The sequence below is a fragment of the Lepidochelys olivacea genome, assembly GCF_965140295.1.
Source record: "Lepidochelys olivacea isolate rLepOli2 genome assembly, chromosome: 1".
NCBI classification, from domain to species: Eukaryota; Metazoa; Chordata; order Testudines; family Cheloniidae; genus Lepidochelys; species Lepidochelys olivacea.
This window is the reverse complement of record NC_140411.1, coordinates 24,699,676-24,718,338: the sequence shown is the minus strand read 5'-3', so window position 1 is coordinate 24,718,338 and position 18,663 is coordinate 24,699,676. Positions and strand designations below refer to the sequence as shown.

Genomic DNA, 18,663 nt, shown 5'->3' with positions numbered 1-18,663 from the left:
CTGGTAAATTGTTCCAATAATTAGTCACCCTTATTATTAAAATTTTGCACCTAATTCCCAGACTGAATTTATCTCACTTCAACATTCAGTCATTAGATTTTGTTAAGACTTTTATCTGCTAGACTGAAGAGCCCATTATTGAATTTCTGTTCCCAATGTAGGCACTTACAGACTGTAATCAAGTCACCCATTAACCGTCTCTTTTTTAAATTAAATAGATTGAGCTCCTGGAGTCAAAATATGAGGCATGGATTTCAATCCTTTAGTCATTCTTGTGATTCTTCTCTAAATCTTTTCTAACTTATCAACATCCTCCTTAAACTGTGGACACCAGAACTGGACATAGGATTCCAGAAGTGTTCAGTGTGCCAAATGCAGAGGTGTAATAACTCCCTACTTCTACTCAAGATCCCCCCATTTATACATCCAAAGATTAGCTCTTTTGGCCACAGCATCACACTGGGAGCTCATGTTCAGCTGATTATCCGTCATGACCCCCAAAGTGTTGTTCAAAGTCACTGCTTCCCAAGATAGAGACCCCATCCTATGGCTTATATTCTTTGTTCCTAGATGTACAATTTTGTATTTGGCCATATTAAAATACATATCATTTGCTTGCATCAAATTTACCAAGCGTCCCAGACCCCTTTGTATCCATGACGTGTCCTCTTCATTATCTACCACAATCAATTGAAATCTTCCTTTTTTTCCCCGCTTTCCCAGTTAAAGACTGTAACTCCACTCCCACAGTCCAAGCTACAGCACCCTCTCTGTCAGACTTCCTCTCTTTTCTTATGGCTGCTGCATCAGATAAAATGATGTTTGGACAGCTCAGCAGACTTTGCAGGAGGCTGCTTGAAAAACCTGTTGATGCATCTAACCAACCTAGAAGTCAGCTGAGAAGAGCTGAAAGAAGAGTTGATGGAGGAAGGTATGCATTCTCAGAGATGGAGGCTGGAGATATGAGTACGGTGAGCTGTCAGGAGTGAAGCTGGGGATAGCCACATCACAGACAGAGATGCAAAGATTAGGGGCTGGCGGATTATTTGGAGGGGAAGCTTTTATATGTATATGTCCTTTAACAGTGGCACACCTCGGGACACTGTAATTGGGAAGACAGGGAGAGGGGCTAGCACTCCCACCCCAATATCTGGCAAAAGTGAAAGCCAGACCCAACTATGTTCCACACATGGGGAGCTAGGGTGGTGGGGAGAGAGGATGGACAAGAACGGGATCTGGAACAGGGGCTGGAGTAGCTTCCACAGTGCATGAGATCAGGTAGGACTCCCTGGCCCACATCGGTCCTTCCTGTCAGCCACCACAGGTCCTGGAGGAGACGCTCAGCCCGGTGGAGGGGCAAGAGCCTGTGCACCACCCACCGGGGTGGGGTGGGGGATGGGACAGTGCACCAGCACATGGGCAAGGGACAAGAAGGTGTCAGTGCACAGGGCACCAGCCACCAGGAAGGCACTGTGCACCAGTCCTCTAGGAACTGACGTAGGAGAGGCAGTAGGAACTAGCAGGATGCCCCTTCCCAGGCTGAGGCCCGCTGCCCCTGCAACCCCCCCAAAGTTTCAGTAGCTCCCCTTGCTTCCCCTCCTATCCCTGTGCCCCTCCATTCACAGGAAGCTTCCTTCACGCACACTAGGGTTGCCAACTTGATAATATTTGGCAAAAACTGAACACTCCAGCAGCAGTGTCAGAACCTCCCCTGCCCCGCCTCTTCCCCCCGAGGCTCCACCCCTGCCCTGCCTATTGACCCCAAATCCCTGCCCCAGTCCTATCTCTTGTCCCCAAGTCTCCACCCCCTTCCACTTCTTTTCCTCCTTCCTCCATGTCGCTCACTCCTTTTCCCCTTCCACTCCCCCACCCGGGTCAGGAGGGACTCGTCTGCGGAGCTGGGGCTGGGAGCTGCAGCTGCCCGATGCAGGTAGGAGGCAGCCCAGGCTCCGTAGGGGCTGATGTGGGTGATGACCTGACATCACCCCGCCTTCTTCACCCACAGTAACTGGACAATGGGTCAAGTAGATCTGAAAGGACACTGTTGAGTCACCTTTTCGACTGGACTTTCCGGTTGAAAACCAGGCACCTGGCCACCCTACCTCACACCCTCACAAAGAGACTGTGGGAACATAGGCCAAAAACCTTGGTGGCAGGTAGTAACTTGAAAATTACTAAACAAAGGCGAAACAGAAAATGTTCCCTAAATACTCCAAACTTGAGAGGAAAGAGGACTGTTTATTATGACCCCATCAGAGGTAACCTTCCTTCTTAGTTTGGTGGCATTTTCCATTCAACCCATACATCTCAATGGTTGGTGCCTACAGTCGTTGAAACCGTGCAGGTAGTGACTCCTCTGAGAGTAGCTTCTGCACTTAAGTTGCCTTCGGAAAGAGCTTTTGCGGGGATTGTCAAAACTACCTCCCAATTCTTTTCCTCCATCTCACTTCCTTTCCCCCTTCAAGTCTTAAGGAAGGAAGGAAGACCCAGTGGTGAGTAATTGATGCTAGCAAATGAATCATCGAGCTGAAGGCTTCATTAGCTCATGTAGATTCCCAATTCCTCTGCATCAGTGCAAAGTCTCATTCTGTGAACAGTACCACAGCAGACAGAAAATCAAGTTAAGGGAGGGAGAGAGTACCCTTTCCAGCAATTACAGTACAATGCTCCGAAAGTTGGGCTTATAGTTTAGTCAATAACCAAGAATTTTAATTAAACCTGTGCATTCAAACTACTTGCATTGGGTACTTAAATTGCCTTTGTATGTCAGACTTTGCCAAATGGTTTGTAGGAAATTTGTGTGGAACTACAGCTATTCCCAACAGACACCCAGTTGCGTGTAAAAATATCATAATGCATTCTTTTGCGGAAGTGCATATCTTAAGTTATATTATACAGTGCCAAGACTATTAGTAGAATGAGCCAAACCAGCTTCTGCTAAAGTCTCAGGAACATTATATATATATTCTCATTTACGTTAGAACAGGAGAACTTTTCTTCTGCCCATAAAATTAAAAATGTGTTGGTCATGACATTCACACATGGTAATGAGACCTACCAATTCATACAGCCTTCGGAAAACCTTTGTCTTCACATTTACTTTTAAATAGACCATGTTAATAATGTTCAGGATTACAACAGTGAAAAGGCAATGACCAGTAATGAATTTGTTGCCCCAAACTCTGAAAAAGAGAAAATGAGTTTAAGTCTAGCAGGCCAAAGTGAATCACTCTCAAGTGATTTCCTGTTTATACCTGCTTTAAAACAAACCATTTTCTAAACTTTCCCTGCGAACAGAATGATTAATAATGATTGCTGACAAATTCCGTGAGCAAAATACTTTACGTGTAGCAAACAAGCCAAGTTACAAAAAAAAATGATCAGCCATATTTTTAAAAATGGGATCTCTCTGAAAACAGCCAACTTAAAACATTTCAGTCATAAAAAAGAGGTGATCACTAAAAATGGAGCCAAGTCAGAAAACAGTTAGCCAAGTAAGAGCAGATAGACTTACAGCCATATTTCTCTGCACAGATCCCACATGTAGATTTAGAAGAAGATAACTATTACTCCGAATTGCATCTAGTTTAATTTGGCTGTTTGAATAGCTAACGCCTTGCAAACTTGCTCATTTGTAACAAAGATGGTTTGAAATGTAAGTTGTTTCTTAAATTCAGAGCTCATAAAAGGTATTGGACTGTTCTCCTGGGCACTGAAGTTTTCATGTTTAGCCACATGTAAGAAAGGAAGGAATAATGTGAACTACTGACACACATTGCTGTGTTCTAAATTAGCTGTAACCAGCTAGGGGAAAAAAGCCAGGGGATCTTTATGGACAGTTCTGTGAAAACATCTACTCAGTGTGCAATGGTCATCAAAAGAACAAAAGAAAATGTTTGGCTACATAAAGACTAGTTTAGAAAATAACATTAGAAATACTGTAATGTCATTTTATAGACAGGTGCTATGCTGTCACCTTGAGCACCTCACACGTTCTTAACTACTGCTGGAAATGGCCCACCTTGATTATCACTACAAAAGGTCCCCCCACCCCCGCTCTCCTGCTGGTAATAGCTCACCTTACCTGATCACTGTCCTTACAGTGTGTATGGTAACACTCATTGTTTCATGTTCTCTGTGTATATAAATCTCCCCACTGTATTTTCCACTGCATGCATCCGATGAAGTGAGCTGTAGCTCATGAAAGCTTATGCTCAAATAAATTTGTTAGTCTCTAAGGTGCCACAAGTACTCCTTTTCTTTATGTTCAGTTCTGATCACCCTTGTCTTGAAAGTGAAAAAAACAGAAATAGAAGTGGTCTGGAGATTAGCAGAGGAAATGAACTGGATGCATGAAAAGACTTCCATCTGAGGAGAGACTAAAAAGATCAGGATGGCGTAGTTTACAGAGGAGACAAATAAGAAGGGACACGAAAGAGGTATATAAAATGACTGATTAAGAGATGATATATAAGACAGCACCTGATTTAATACAAGAATAAGGGGTTTTCCATAAAACGTAAAAGACAAAACTTCAAAAACTGAGAAAAGGAAATACCTTTTTACACAATGAATAATAGGAAAGTTTGTGTGGATATACTTGAAAATTTTCTTTCTCTGAGTAATAACGTCCACAGATCCATTATGTAGGATCCTCAGCCTATTTGCTGCTGTGGAGGAAGACTCAGACATGCCAGACATTGGCAGGAAGAGGTTTGGTCCTGCCAGTTTGAGTTAAACTTCCACAGCAAATGGTAACTCCTGATAAAATGGTCTATATTGAATTTACTTCACAAATAACTCAAGATAGATATTCCATATACTGCAGAGCTTAACAGAAACATATACATTTATCAGCTGAACCAAAGGTCATATCAAATCTTTGTTTATAACAGAACAATCACCTTAGGGCGGGCTGGATCTTTGAAATTCATTATGCTGAGAAAGGAAATATTCAGGGAGACATGGAAAAAATGTCCTATTCTCATGTAATAGTGACCACATATTTGCTACAATGAGATTAGCGGTGTGCCTCAAGGGAGAGAGATAACCTTATTAAGATTATATACAGATATTGATTTTTTTCTCTTTTACTAGTGGGGGACTACAGATTGGAGCACTTTTGTCGCAAAGGCAGCATCAGCCAAGCTCAACTTGGAGAACAAAGAGCATGTGTGAACTGAACCATGTAGCTGCTTGGAAGATCCTTTCTTATAAGGCATTTGATTTCCATCTTCCTCATGAGGCTGTTTTTGCCACAGGAAGACAGTTCTGGTATTATCAACATAAATTGTTGTTGTTGTCTTGTAGATCCTGGAAAAGGCCACCTTAACCACATGGGATATTCTAGAACTGATGGACAAACCAAAGGCCAAAAACCTTCATTGGAAATGCTGTTGTCCCAAGATAAAGCACAGTTTTTTCCTGTGGGATCAATAAATGGGGATATAGAAGATGTTCCCCTACAGACAATGGGAAAATCCTCTATGTGATGAATGTCTGAGTAGATTTGGGTGTCCCTATCTTGAACTACATATTTTCTGGGAATCTGTTGGAGGTCTTCCAAGTTGAGCTCCTGATGAATTTGTTTGTCACCAGGAACAGGAGATTTATTTGTGACCAGGAATAGCATGCAGTAGAAGTCCCTGGGGTTTACTGACCAACTCTGCACCAGATGACAGATCTGGTGTCATGACTATTTATAGTTTAATGACTATTCCCCATGTGATTTGTCTTCTTTTCTTCCTGTGACAGCCCTTGTAGCTCCCTACACAAAGCTCCCTCCAGAGGCTCCTGGGAAAAGGAGCTTGGGGGTTGAGAGATTTATCACACAAGGTCCTGAGTGAAGGTCCTATGTCTTCACCATCTGGGAGCAGAGGGATTCTGCTGCAGTCACTAGGCTAACAATTTTCTCCCTTGTTGCAAACCAGACTCCAGGCTTGCAGATCCAGAGGGTACTCTGAAGTCGAGTGCTGCATCGGGTTTCCCATTTGGGCCAGGTTAATTGAGAAATAGACTGGAGAGACCCTGGTTCAAGAGAAGAAAAAAAGGGATGGGCTTGAGGGCCCATTACTACATTCACTCTTATCCTCAGAAATAGAACTGAGACCAACATCCTCCATCTGTGGTCTTTTTTGTAGAGGATGGAAATATGGTGCAGTTGTACTTAGATCACAGCTGGAATCATGGCCAACATTTGGGCATCACCTTTCTCTTTTCTTTGAAGGTACTCTGACTGGCCCCTTGTCCTGACTCCCCTTGTCCTGCATTGTCCTAACTCCTCATCTAGCTCCTCAGGGTTGCCCTTCCATTTCAGTCGTTTTTGAGGAGGCAGGAAATCTGTTCTGCAGAAAGGGAGAAAGGCTGTGAACCACGCCCCACAGGATTGTCCTCTGAAGGACCTGTGACTACACAAATCTTTAAAATCTACATCCCTCACTATGTGCGGTGCAGTGAGGTCATAGTAGACCTGTAGCTTGGCCTTCCTTCTGGGTTTATCTTTCATGCCACACTGCACAAAGGACAGCAAGGACTTTCTCAAAAGAATCTTCTGGCCACGGACTAAAATAGGTTATTGTACCAGTTGGATCACAGTATGGCAAATCATATGTTATTATAGCATGGATAGAGACATTAAAATTTCCTGATGCTGCCTCATTAGCATGCTTTGATTCTGTCCTAAAGCGACTGGGCTACTAGAAGAGAGAAGGTGGTTTTGGTATCCATCAAAGGGACTCTCAAGCAGTGGTATTACAGAATGACACATTCAGTGATGTCTTTGATTAAGCAAGAATTTATTAGAGTATTTCACAGAGAACAAAGGGAATTTTTAAATGGCAACATACAATATATTGCTGTGCTAAATGCCCTACATAGGCTGGTTAATGGAGGAACTCAGCACATATTCCTGTGCTGTACTCAGTTTTCATTTTAGCTTTTAATTTCCTCTTTAAATCACTCATTCACCACCACAGAAACAAACAAATAATTAGCAACTTTTAAAATAACCAGCATTCATAACTTTCACAAAATTACCCAGCATTTTAGATTTTCTTATAAGAATTCCTCTAGACAGGTGTCTAGTATCAACATTACAAGTGAAATCCCCCAGGCTAATCATATGCTGCCATAACACAGCTAAGGAGAGCAGCACATAGAAAACAAAGAGGAGTCTGCCAATTTCAGAATCTTAATGGGTAGTAGATGAGGAAAGGAATGCTTTTTAGAAGCTTTTACAATAATGTTTCCCCCCTCCACAGTATATTCTCAGCCAATACTTGTAAGTGATTCAATGGCTATGTAATTATGAAAAACAAAACAAAACACAGTTGTGAAACTCCAGGACTGCTACCAGAAAATTCTAACACAAAGGTTGTAGGTATATGTTATTTTAAGGAATGACTACCAAATATAGGGATGGAATGACGTTAGGAAACTGATATTTAAAATTCAAGTACTGAAGAGTTACACATTTTAAATATACATTTCTTACAAACTAAGAAAAGGAACGTTTTAAAACTTTGTCAGAGTTTCTAACCAAAACCAGAAACCGCATAGTTTTAAAAAGAAGAATACAAATTGATATATAATAATAAAGTATGTAAAAACAAATTAAAAACCATCTACACTCCAATTAAAAATAGGGACAGCTGCACTCCAAAAGATATTTTACAATCACTTCTTTTATTGTGATTTTACAGTTACTGAGATGATCAGTGTACATGCTGTATGTATTAGTTCATATGCTCCTAATATTTACTTATAAAGAATAACAACTATCTTCCTAGCAGTAAACCATTCAGAACAACTGGGATGGAATATAGATGTTTCATACCTACAAGGGCTGCCTTGGCACAGTTTTTATTAGTTTAAATACGCTCCACAGCGGTTTATCTGCATGTGTGTGTGTACACACACACACACACTACACATAAACACACACCTCATAAACTCACTTTTCTTCTAAACTCTTTGGATGATTTGTCTTCATGCACAATTAAGTTTTTGGGACTACCAGCAGCAAGAGGCAGTAAGACCTATCCAGCAGGCCTGCTCTAGAAATATACTAGGTGGTGGTATCTTGAGCTCAGAATCAAATAAGTGGGCAATTTTCTGTTTCAAGTAATCCTTTAATATGAATAGAAATACTAGTAACATAACATACCTGAAAAAGAACATGAACAGAGCAGCTGTGATGCAGAACAAAAGGACCTATAAGAAGGAGAAAGAAGATTATTACATAAGAAGGTTAGACTAACTCTATATCTAAATCTGTTTAGGATCAGAGGAGGCCTCACAGACATTAGAATGTGAAGTTTACCTTCATTTTCCATGTTGTATGGGCCTGATCCAAAGCCTACTGAAGTCAACAGAAACAATCATCATTTCAGTAGGCTTTAGTTCAGGCCCTGTATAAATGAATAAATAAAAATATAAAAGCTAGGTCAGGATGGTGCAATGACAAAAACCACCAAAGTAGGCAGAGTTTGAAACAATGTGAGATTGATTTCCTTCAGGTAAAGTTTTACATAACCAGCCATCGGATGACATGCTCTACAGTTCACTCAAATGGAAGGATACCAACATTGTATGGAGTACTTGTGGCACCTTAGAGACTAACCAATTTATTTGAGCATGAGCTTTCGTGAGCTACAGCTCACTTCATCGGATGCATGCTGTAACACGGCTGTTACTCTGAAACCTAACATTGTATGGAACAGAGATAAATTTAGATCTGTGGGGGACAGTTGAGCAAAATATTTTCTTTAATGGCCTGAGAACATCACCTTCAAGACCATCCTAGGAGTAGGAATTTGGAACTTTTATCATTTTATTTTTAGTGTTTTCCATTTGGAAATAATACAGAGCACAGTATATACAGTGTAATTATTCAGACATATCTTACAAATACTTACAGGCAACTTTCCCCCTTTTTAAAGTACCCTAATGTAAATATACTATAGATCTAAAGGGCTAGAAGACTCTATAAGGAAAGAGTAAATAAAACTGAAATGGTAACATGAGGGGAGAAAGTGAATGCATATCATTAAATTATTGTAGTCCTTTCACAAGTGACCTGATAACTTTGCTTATTGTTCCTATTAGTTTCTCCATCAGCGCCACTCTAGACGACTCTTTAAGATAGTCAGCATAGGAAGGAAAAATATCCAATTTTCATCTGACTGTCCACTAAGACAGGAATGTTGACCTTAGGATAGCAAAATTCAGTCATTTTTAGCATTTAGCGAACTTTAGGGGGAACACTTGAGATGTGGCATTTAGAACTGTTACAGTCTTTTCCACATGGCAGGGATACTGCTTCCAAACTTTCACTATGCTAATATAGCATTTTTTATTTTCAAAGTGCTTTACAAACGTTACTTTTACTATTATTCAGATCAATTGGGTTTAAGGAGGAATTTATTAGCAAGTTTCCAAACATTTTTCTTTCGTTTCCTTTTAAAGGTTGTCAGAAGCAGCACACAATATTCAGGATTGCCTTTTAGACATTCAAAGCAAAATTCTTTGTCCATGGAAGTCAATGGCAAAATCCCATTGGCTGCAACGGGGCTAAGATTTCAGTACAGAAGAGGGATTTTCTCCCATCCGCTGTCACTGTAAAAGGGCCAGTTGAGTCCCACGTCCAGCCAGAGAAGAATTCCCCCTAGTGCAGGCTTTGCACAAAGCAGCTTACACTGTTCTATGAGGCTCCTGCCACAAGCCCCAGCATAGGGGACATGTCATGGGCACAGGCAGGGTTGCGGTATATGCTGAGGGCAGGGCTGCATTACACAGTGCTGTGGGGAAGCTGGGAAGCACTATCAACCATAGAAAGCTGTAACTTAGGCAGCCCTATAGGGCTGTATACAATACTCTGGAGCCCTCACTGTTCCCTGCAATTGCCCACAATTGAGAGGACACAAAAATGCTTAGTTCCCTGTGCCTCCTAGTGATGCAAGTTTTGTGCTGTGCCTCTGTGCCCCAGGAACTTCTGGCCTCTTCGGGATTGCAAACTTCTTGTGAGGCACTCAAACACTACTGATGGCTGAAGTTTAAAAACAAGGAAATTTAGAGAGAATATTACGTTTGGACACAATGTTATCCAAAAGATATGGACAAATGGAAGGGATTTCAGAAGAGAGCTATGTAGGGTGACCCTATGTCCTATTTTGGCTGGGACAGTCCATATTTTAGGCCCTGTCCCAGCCGTCCCAACTTTTTTGACAAAACTGGGCATTTGCCCTTTTGCTCTGATCATCAGCTGGAAAGAGCAAACGGGACGAATGCAGAGTTTTGCCAAAAAAATGGGGTGCGAACCCTAGCAGGACGCAAAGGAACACGTAGGAGCTGGGGAAGGAGACGAGTGGCAATGCCAGCCCTGCGGTGGAGGATGGGTTGGGGGAGCGTCTCATGCTGACCTGACCTGCATGAGAAGCCGAGTGCGTGGGCGGGCGGGCGCTGGGGGACCTCAGACCATGAGTTCTGTGTGCAGGCTTGGAGGACCAGCTCCATGTGCAGGGGGAAGGAGGGTTGGGCTGGCCCCGGGCACTTGTGGGGAGCAGGATCTCAGGCCAGCCCCGTGCGGATGGGAGGCTGGGAGGGCTTTGGCCAGCCCTCTTGAGGGGAGTGGGGGAGGGAGGGAGCCGCTCGGGCCAGCCCAGGGCTATGAATATTTTCAAGAAGCAGGAGAAGAGGTTGAAAGAGCTGAATAAGAGGGAGAATAGTGACTTAGGGTGGTGCATGGAGGTATAACTAGAAGAATGTGATAAAACTTAAAAAGCAGAAAAATTAAGCTGAATATCAGGAAAAACTGAAATCTACTAAGCTCTGGAAAAGGGAAGTTATGCAGTCCCCACTGCTTGGGACTTCTATCAATTAGACTGGCCAAGACATTTTAAAATATAGAGTAATGAGTTATCTTCTAACTTATTAGTCTTCTTCTCTAATTTGCATTATTACTTTGATTAGGTTGTGTTCTTAAATAAAGAATTTGTATCACATCTCAGGTCACACTGTCAGTTAAACAGTGTGGTAAAATTATGAGGATTTGTTTCAGTTTCGTAACTAGCCTGCTCAAACCAGAAGCACTTACATTTATGACTAAAGTACTTAATTTCTGCAGTTAATGAAACTACTGTTGCACATATAAACACTGCACTTCTGGTGAGTACCTGCTTCTTCCCCCCCGCATGTTTTCACTGCTACCTCTCGGCATAGTCCTAGACAGAATTTCCACGCACATGTGCTGTCACAGTTGTAGCTCAGCATGCTGGCAAAAGTTAATTATTTTGTTTTAGCAGCAGTGATGATATTGGCAGCAGTTCAGTTTGTTACAAGGTCTGTTTGATCCCAAACAGCCAACTGGGGAGCATGTCATTAGATAAAGACTGCTGTTCAGATGTATCATCTAGAAGTACTTTGCTGACTTGAGATTAAAATATTATTCTTCATTTTCACCTACATCGGCTGAGAATATTTTTAGTATATATGCACCATTTTCACTGATGATTTAACTGAAATTCTGTAGTGAAATTACTTCAAACAAATTTAAAGTTCCCTTTATGAAAATCTGCTTCTAGGTCACCTCCATATTGTATTCTGTTCTAATCTAATCTTTACAGTTTGCCAGCTTCATAAAGTAAACTCCTCTCTCATTACCACACTCACCTTGGGAAATAAGCACAAAGTGACGTAAAAGATTACATTACAAAAAATCTTAATATAAAGCAGTTGGGAGCCAAAGTAAAACTCCCTTAATTCACAAGGAATATTATAATACTTAGGTAATTGAAGTCAATGCCCAATTTATTATGCAACCAAGCTATAACCTGATGGGTCAGATCTTTCCCCTCTTCATTTGAAATAGAGAAACAAAGAGGAGCCTTCTTTCGAAGGCTAAACTTCTGTGCAAAGTAGCTTATAATGCAAATACCAAAACAGACATATATAGACAGGGAAATGTACAGTAAGAACTTCCTCCGACTTTACAGAAATAGTTTGCATTAATTAGTTGGTAGTAGACTTGCAGTAAGGAGGAAATCCTGGCCTTATTGAAATCAGTGGCAAAACTCCCATTGACTTCAATAGGGACAGATTTCACCCTAAGTCTTAAATATGCTGTTAATCAAGAGGACATCATCAACTCAAAAATCACACGGTGTGAAAACATATCTACTAATGATTTTAGTAATGTGGGAAGATTACCACAAGGAATTAGAAGGGAAAAATGTCTTTTTGTTTGTTTACTTTGTGTTTGATTGATTTCACTGATTTTCCTGATCCTAATGAAGTTACTCACATAAGTAAGTATGATTCAGCCTAAGGGTTACAAAGTCAGGCCCTTACTTTCAGTTGTTTGTGAGCAATTGAGGGACAGAAAAATAATTTTTAAAACAGGAAACATTGTAAAAAAACAAAAAACAAAACAAAACCCGAAATTGACAAGGGAACTCTAGTAGGAGAAAAAAGAAAAGGAGTACTTGTGGCACCTTAGAGACTAACCAATTTATCTGAGCATAAGCTTTCGTGAGCTACAGCTCACTTCATCGGATGCATACTGTGGAAAATACAGAAGATGTTTTTATACACACAAACGAGAGGCTGCTGAATTGGAATTAATTTGCAAATTGGATACAATTAACTTAGGTTTGAATAGAGACTGGGAATGGTTACAAAAAAGTTACCTATTTCCCTTGTTTATTCCTGCCCCCCACTGTTCCTCAGACGTTCTTGTTAAACCCTGGATTTGTGCTGGAAATGGCCCACCTTGATTATCGTACACATTGTAAGGAGAGTGATCACTTTAGATAAGCTATTATCAGCAGAAGAGTAGGGTGGGGGGAGAGAAAACCTTTTGTAGTGATAAACACCCATTTTTTCATGGTTTGTGTGTATAAAAACATCTTCTGTATTTTCCACAGTATGCATCCGATGAAGTGAGCTGTAGCTCACAAAAGCTTATGCTCAAATAAATTGGTTAGTCTCTAAGGTGCCACAAGTACTCCTTTTCTTTTTGCAAATACAGACTAACATGGCTGTTACTCTGAATCTAGTAGGAGAGGCATCCCCTGAAACTACTTTCAACTATATTTTTTTAAAAAAAGTTGCTTGATTTCAAGATCATTGTGTCTTATTAATGTGTTTTATCTCTGCACATGCACTTAGAGATGTTTGATAACAGACTTTATAAACCTGTTAGATTACATTTTATACATAAACTGGTTGTATTTTAAAAGTTTCCTTCATTTTGTGAACAAACAAAACAAGGAAATAGTTGATGGACTGCAAAATGAGCTATGCCCACACACAGATGCCTGAAGTAACCTCTAAACCACATGGGGAAAAATTGGTTTTAGAATATTATTTAAAATAACAAACACCTCTCTGGATACTGTTTTTAAGGGAAAGATGTGGGAATTAAACCAAAACACATGGCATCCCTGAATGAAAGGGACGAAAAACCTTTCCAGCTTATGAAGTTTGGCTATGGCCAGAGTCATAGTTTGCCTAGCATTTAGCAGCAAGAGCAAATCCATGTTCATATATCCGCAGCTACCACAACATTAATAATTTCAACTGCAGTGATTCAGGGCTGCAAATGTTAACTAATGTTTTAAGCCTGAGCAATTGGAATGTTTATAATAAGATGACAAAGTCTCACACATAAGGTAACCCAAGGGAGATATTTTACAGAATGTATCCTTCATTTCCTATTACTGCCATATATTTTATTAATCCTCTTGTTATTCTGCAGCTTGTGTGTTTACACAGAAGTTGTTTTGCTTCCTGACAACATTAATGTTTTTACACTTTAATATGTTCTCATAAGAGTCTAAAAAAATAAACAGTAAAAACTGTTCCCTTCATAATTTAAGCCATTGTTAAATGAAAAAGGAAAAGGCTAACGTAGTGCTCAAACAAAACAAAACAAATGCCCTCTGTGGATTTAAAATTGAACATTCATAAAATCTTTGAAGTGAGAGTCATGAAATGTTTAATTATCTAAGAGGTAAAAACCTGTATAGTATTTTCTATATTAATATTCTCTCAAAAATACAAACGAAGAATGAACATATATAACCAAATAATCACATATATCAATCAAGTCCATTGGCTCCTAGGCTGAATTTGTAGGGCTAGCGATTAGAAAAACATTGTTTTTCTTGTAAACAGAACACACAGGACGTGCAGTGAAGCAGGTAATCCCATGTCATTTTTATGGGACTTTTTCCCCCCAGTATAAAAGCACACAATATATCAATTTTAAAAAGTAAGTATTTTTGACTTATAACTAATCTATTTTATCATTAAGATTTATGACGACTAAGAGGAATTAGCAGAGTATTGGTTTACTCTTTACTGAAATTGTATATGACTTTTCATACCAAAACCATTCACTTTTCCTATTTACTTTCTGAACCCTTAAATAACTATGCTAAAATACTCAGGCAAATGGACAAAGGGGAAGTAATCCAATGACAAAATAAAGATAATAAACCAGACTGATGAAAATTTACTGGGCAATGAAATGAGGGTTCTCATGAGAGGGTGAAGTGAGAAAGAAAGTAGAGAGAAAAATGTGAAGATAACCATTCAACAACAAAAAAAGTGTTGTCCCACAGTGAAATTTTCAGCAGGAAACGTCAGAGTATTTCCTGAAGCAAAAATCATGGAACTCACACAAGAATAATATTTCAAACAAAACCTTACTAATCCTACAGTAATTGTTGTAATTGCCACAGGGGTGTTATGAAATTGCAAATGGGAAAGGAAGTGGATCCATAAGTCTGTCTCTATTAAGACATAGTCAAAAATACAAAAAAAAGGGAAGCCCTGGACTGGGGTAAAGTAAAGAGGATGGAAACCGAATGATTTAGTTGGGGATTGGTCCTGCTTTGAGCAGGGGGTTGGACTAGATGACTTCCTGAGGTCCCTTACAACCCTGATATACTATGATTCTATGAAACATCACATAAATACCATTACAAAGGAGTCTTCTCAAAAGGTTAATCATATATTATTACTTTTGTGAGAACAGCAATAAAATTAGGTTTCTGTTAACTTTAAATTGTTAGACTGGCTTCTGTAATTTGTAAAGGAACACTTCACCTGCAGATAGCTATTATATTCCAGTTTATTTCTAAAAACAGAGATTGTGAGGGATAGCATAAATGTCACACACACATTACTAAATTTTCTTTTAATTTTACTTTATTGGCAGAGATCAAACTCTAAACAATAGCGTGTTACAATGGGAGTTATTTCAAGAACTCCAGAAGTTCCCATATAAAATAAGCGCCAGACTAATTTATTTCTGGAAATAAACTGGAAAGGAATTAGTATTTATCATGGATCACAAATTGAATGAGAGTAAACAATAAGGTGCAGCTGCAAAAAAAGACTAATATTCTGGGGCGTATTAACAGGAGTGTCATATGTATGACACAGGAGGTAAAACTGCCCTGCCTCAACACTGGTGAGGCCTCAGCTGGAGTACTGTGTCCAATACTGGGAATCACGCTTTAAGAAAGATGTGGACAAACTGGAGAAAGTTTGGAGAGGAGAGAAACAAAAATGATCAAAAAATTTAGAAAACCTGACCTATGAGGAAAGATTTAAAAAAACAGTGGGCATGTTTAGTCTTGAGAAAAGAAGACTGAGGGGGATCTGATAACATTCAAAAGTAGCTCTTATAAAGAGAATGGTAGTCAGTTATTTTTTATGTTCACTGAAGATAGAACAAGTTGTAATGGGCTTACTTTGCAACACGTGAGATTTAGGTTACTGTGATGGGATGGACTAGGTTTGGAGGCCCCCTGCTGGAGGTCTCGCGGCCTGGCTTCACTCCATTCCAGAAAAGAGCAGAGGAGAAGTCCTCCAGGCAGCCTAGAGTGGCTTCAGGAGAATCACAGGGGCTGCTGGAGTGGCCAGGAGGGCCATATAAAAAGAAACAGCAGAGACAGAGCACTCAGTTGCTGCCTGGAGCTGGAAGAGAGAGAACCGGGTTCCTGGCTGGCTAGAAGAGCAGCAGGATCACAGACAGCTCAGTGCAGGCAGTTCTGAGCCCAGGGAGGGCTGCTGAAGACAGGGGGGAGCTAAGCAGCAGCTCCTGGCTGGCTGAGGACTGACCCCAAGCAAGGACTGACCCCAGAACCTAGGCAGACCAAGCGAGGGTACCACAATGGACTCTGTTGGTGGGGTTAAAGACTGAGCCTGGCTGGGGGAGGCTGCCAAAAAGACATACCAATGGAGGGTATCACAATGGGCCCTGTTGGACTGTTATAGACGAGTGTCTCCAGGGAGGAAACCTTGGTGGAAGATAAAGACTGTATACCCCGGAAGGGGTTTGTTCTGTTCCTCCTACAGACAGTGTCTGTGACTCGGCTGGGGGGCTAAGTGACTGAAGACCAGTGTTCCCTCAAATTTTTCCCACACGTGCGGAATGAATTTTGTTATGTGCACCAGTATGGAGATGTGTGACACATCACCTTCATATTGGTGAACATATCAAAATTCATGTGGTGGGGGTGGTGCTGAGGAATTTGGAGTGTGGGAGGGGGCTCAGGGCTGGGGCAGAGGGTTGGGGTGCAGGGATGTGAGGGCTCATGCTGGGGGTGCAGGCTCTGGGGTGGGGCCAGGGATGAATGGTTTGAGGTGTCGGCTACTCCGGGGCTACGGCAGGGAGAGAGGACTCCACCCAGCAGCACCTGGGCTGGGGCGCAGGGGAAAGATGCCTCTCCCCACCGCAGCAGCTCCAGGGCTGGGGCCACAGGATAGGCACTGCACCTGTCTCTCGGCTGCGGCAGGCCTGGGCCGGGGCTGGGTTTGGGCTTCCCCTCCCCTGGCTGTGGCAGGTCTGTGGCTGAGTTGGGGCCGGGGGAGGGGTGCACCTCTGGGGCGCAGCTAGGTTGGGGTTGGGGGAAGGGCGGCTCTCCCCCGGCCGCGGCAGGTCCAGGCTGGGTTGGGGCCGTGGGAGGGGTGTTCCTCCCCCGGCCATGGCAGATCCCGGACAGATCAGTTCCCTGAGTGCCTGCGCAGCACTTAATAGGCTGCTGTGCAGTTTACAGGGAACTCAGCTGAAGACCCACCGAAGAAACCATTAGCCAGAGGGGGTTCTCACGAGAGGCAAATGCCGATCCCTTTACAGTTAGATATTAAGAAAAACTTTAACTATAAGAATAGTTAAGCAGAGGAATAGGCTTCCAAGGAAGGTTGAGGAATCCCCGTCATTGGAGGTTTTTAAAAAAAGGCAGGACAAACACGTGTCCAGGATGCTCTAGGTATATTTGATCCTGCCTCAGCACAGGGGGCTGGACTAGATGACCTCTCAATGTTCCTTTCAGCCCCTACATTTGTGTTACTTTTATAAATTCAAGACCACTCAGAGTGAGAGCAGGGCCATAGTAGCACCACTAGAGGCAGAAGGAGGGGCACAGGGTAGACAAAAATCACTGTAACCTTCATTCAACAAATACGACTTTTCAAAATCTCCTGCCTTATTTTCAGACAACCTTCAGGGCCAGAAAAACACAGAAAATTACCTGCATTAGTCAAAAGATGCACATGCAATATGTACTTTGCAGCCAGTATTTTCAATAACTACAAAACAACAAACATATTAAAGCAAAATTCAAATTTCAAAAATGACAGCAATCTTGAAAAGAGAAAAATACTTAATCTATAAATAATATAATTTTGTATTTTGAGTGAATTAAAGTTGGAAAATAGTATCCAACGGGCCGGAAGTCTACTCCAGGTTTTTTCCTTGCATGGTCCATCCATACTTGATTTATGTTACAGGGTCAATAAACTGAGCTTGGCAACATATAGACCTTGATGTTTTCCAGCTGTAGAAACAGATAAATCAAGAAGACAGTCTAAATGTTTGCAGAAAGAGTGATATACCCTGTGCCACTGCTTTTAAAACTAATATTTACACTATATTTTTATTTAAATGTCTTTAATGAGATGCAAATAAACTATAAAAAAAGAACACTGTTACATGGTAGGTCAGTAAATTTGATGTGTAAATGTTTTATAGGTTTTGGAAGTCACTTGCTGTATCATATTACATTTTATAAAAGAAGTAAAGTTGCTGACAACGCATAAAGGGGCAGATTTTCAGAAGTGCTCAGTGCTCACAATCGATGCCAGACTTTTCAAAAGAGCTCAGCTCACATTTAAACATTGAAATGAAATAGCCAGATTTTCAAGTGTTCATCACTCAGCAGCTCCCAACTGCAGCTACTGAGCACATTTGACATACAGCTGCGGAAAAACTGGCAGCTATGGTTGGGGTAGATAGGTGTAAGTTTGTGTAGGAGTGCTGGGCTATCTGCAGGTCCTTGGGTCAGTAGATGCGGAGGTGTCTGAGGGGTGTTGCAGTTGCTGGGTAGAGTAGGTGCTTGGGCATTTTGGGGGTTTCCTGGATGCCATTTGAGAAGTGTCGGAGTGGCTGGGTGCCACCTGCTTGTGTTGGGCACTTTTTCTTGCTTTGATACAACAGGATGAGTAACTACAGGGGAAGCAGAAGGCCTGTCACATGTGACTCTTTGCATGAATGTATTATAAATAATAATATAAGTAGTGTCTTTTATCCTGGAAGATTCCAGAATGCTTAAAAGAACTATGATCTTGATCCAGAGTCCATTGATGTGTGAGTCC

General features: G+C 41.3%; 1 protein-coding gene across 4 annotated transcripts in view; it reads right to left on the bottom strand.

Annotated features, from left to right (window-relative positions):
* The window catches only part of TMEM135 (transmembrane protein 135), a 385,311-nt gene that overhangs the window by 97,513 nt on the left and 269,135 nt on the right, over nucleotides 1-18,663 (bottom strand). For all 4 annotated transcript variants that reach the window (XM_084617016.1, XM_084617014.1, XM_084617013.1 and 1 more), the window contains one exon: nucleotides 8,165-8,211. In XM_084617016.1, coding sequence (XP_084473142.1) covers nucleotides 8,165-8,211 — 47 coding nt within the window. The remainder of the gene's footprint in view (nucleotides 1-8,164; nucleotides 8,212-18,663) is intronic.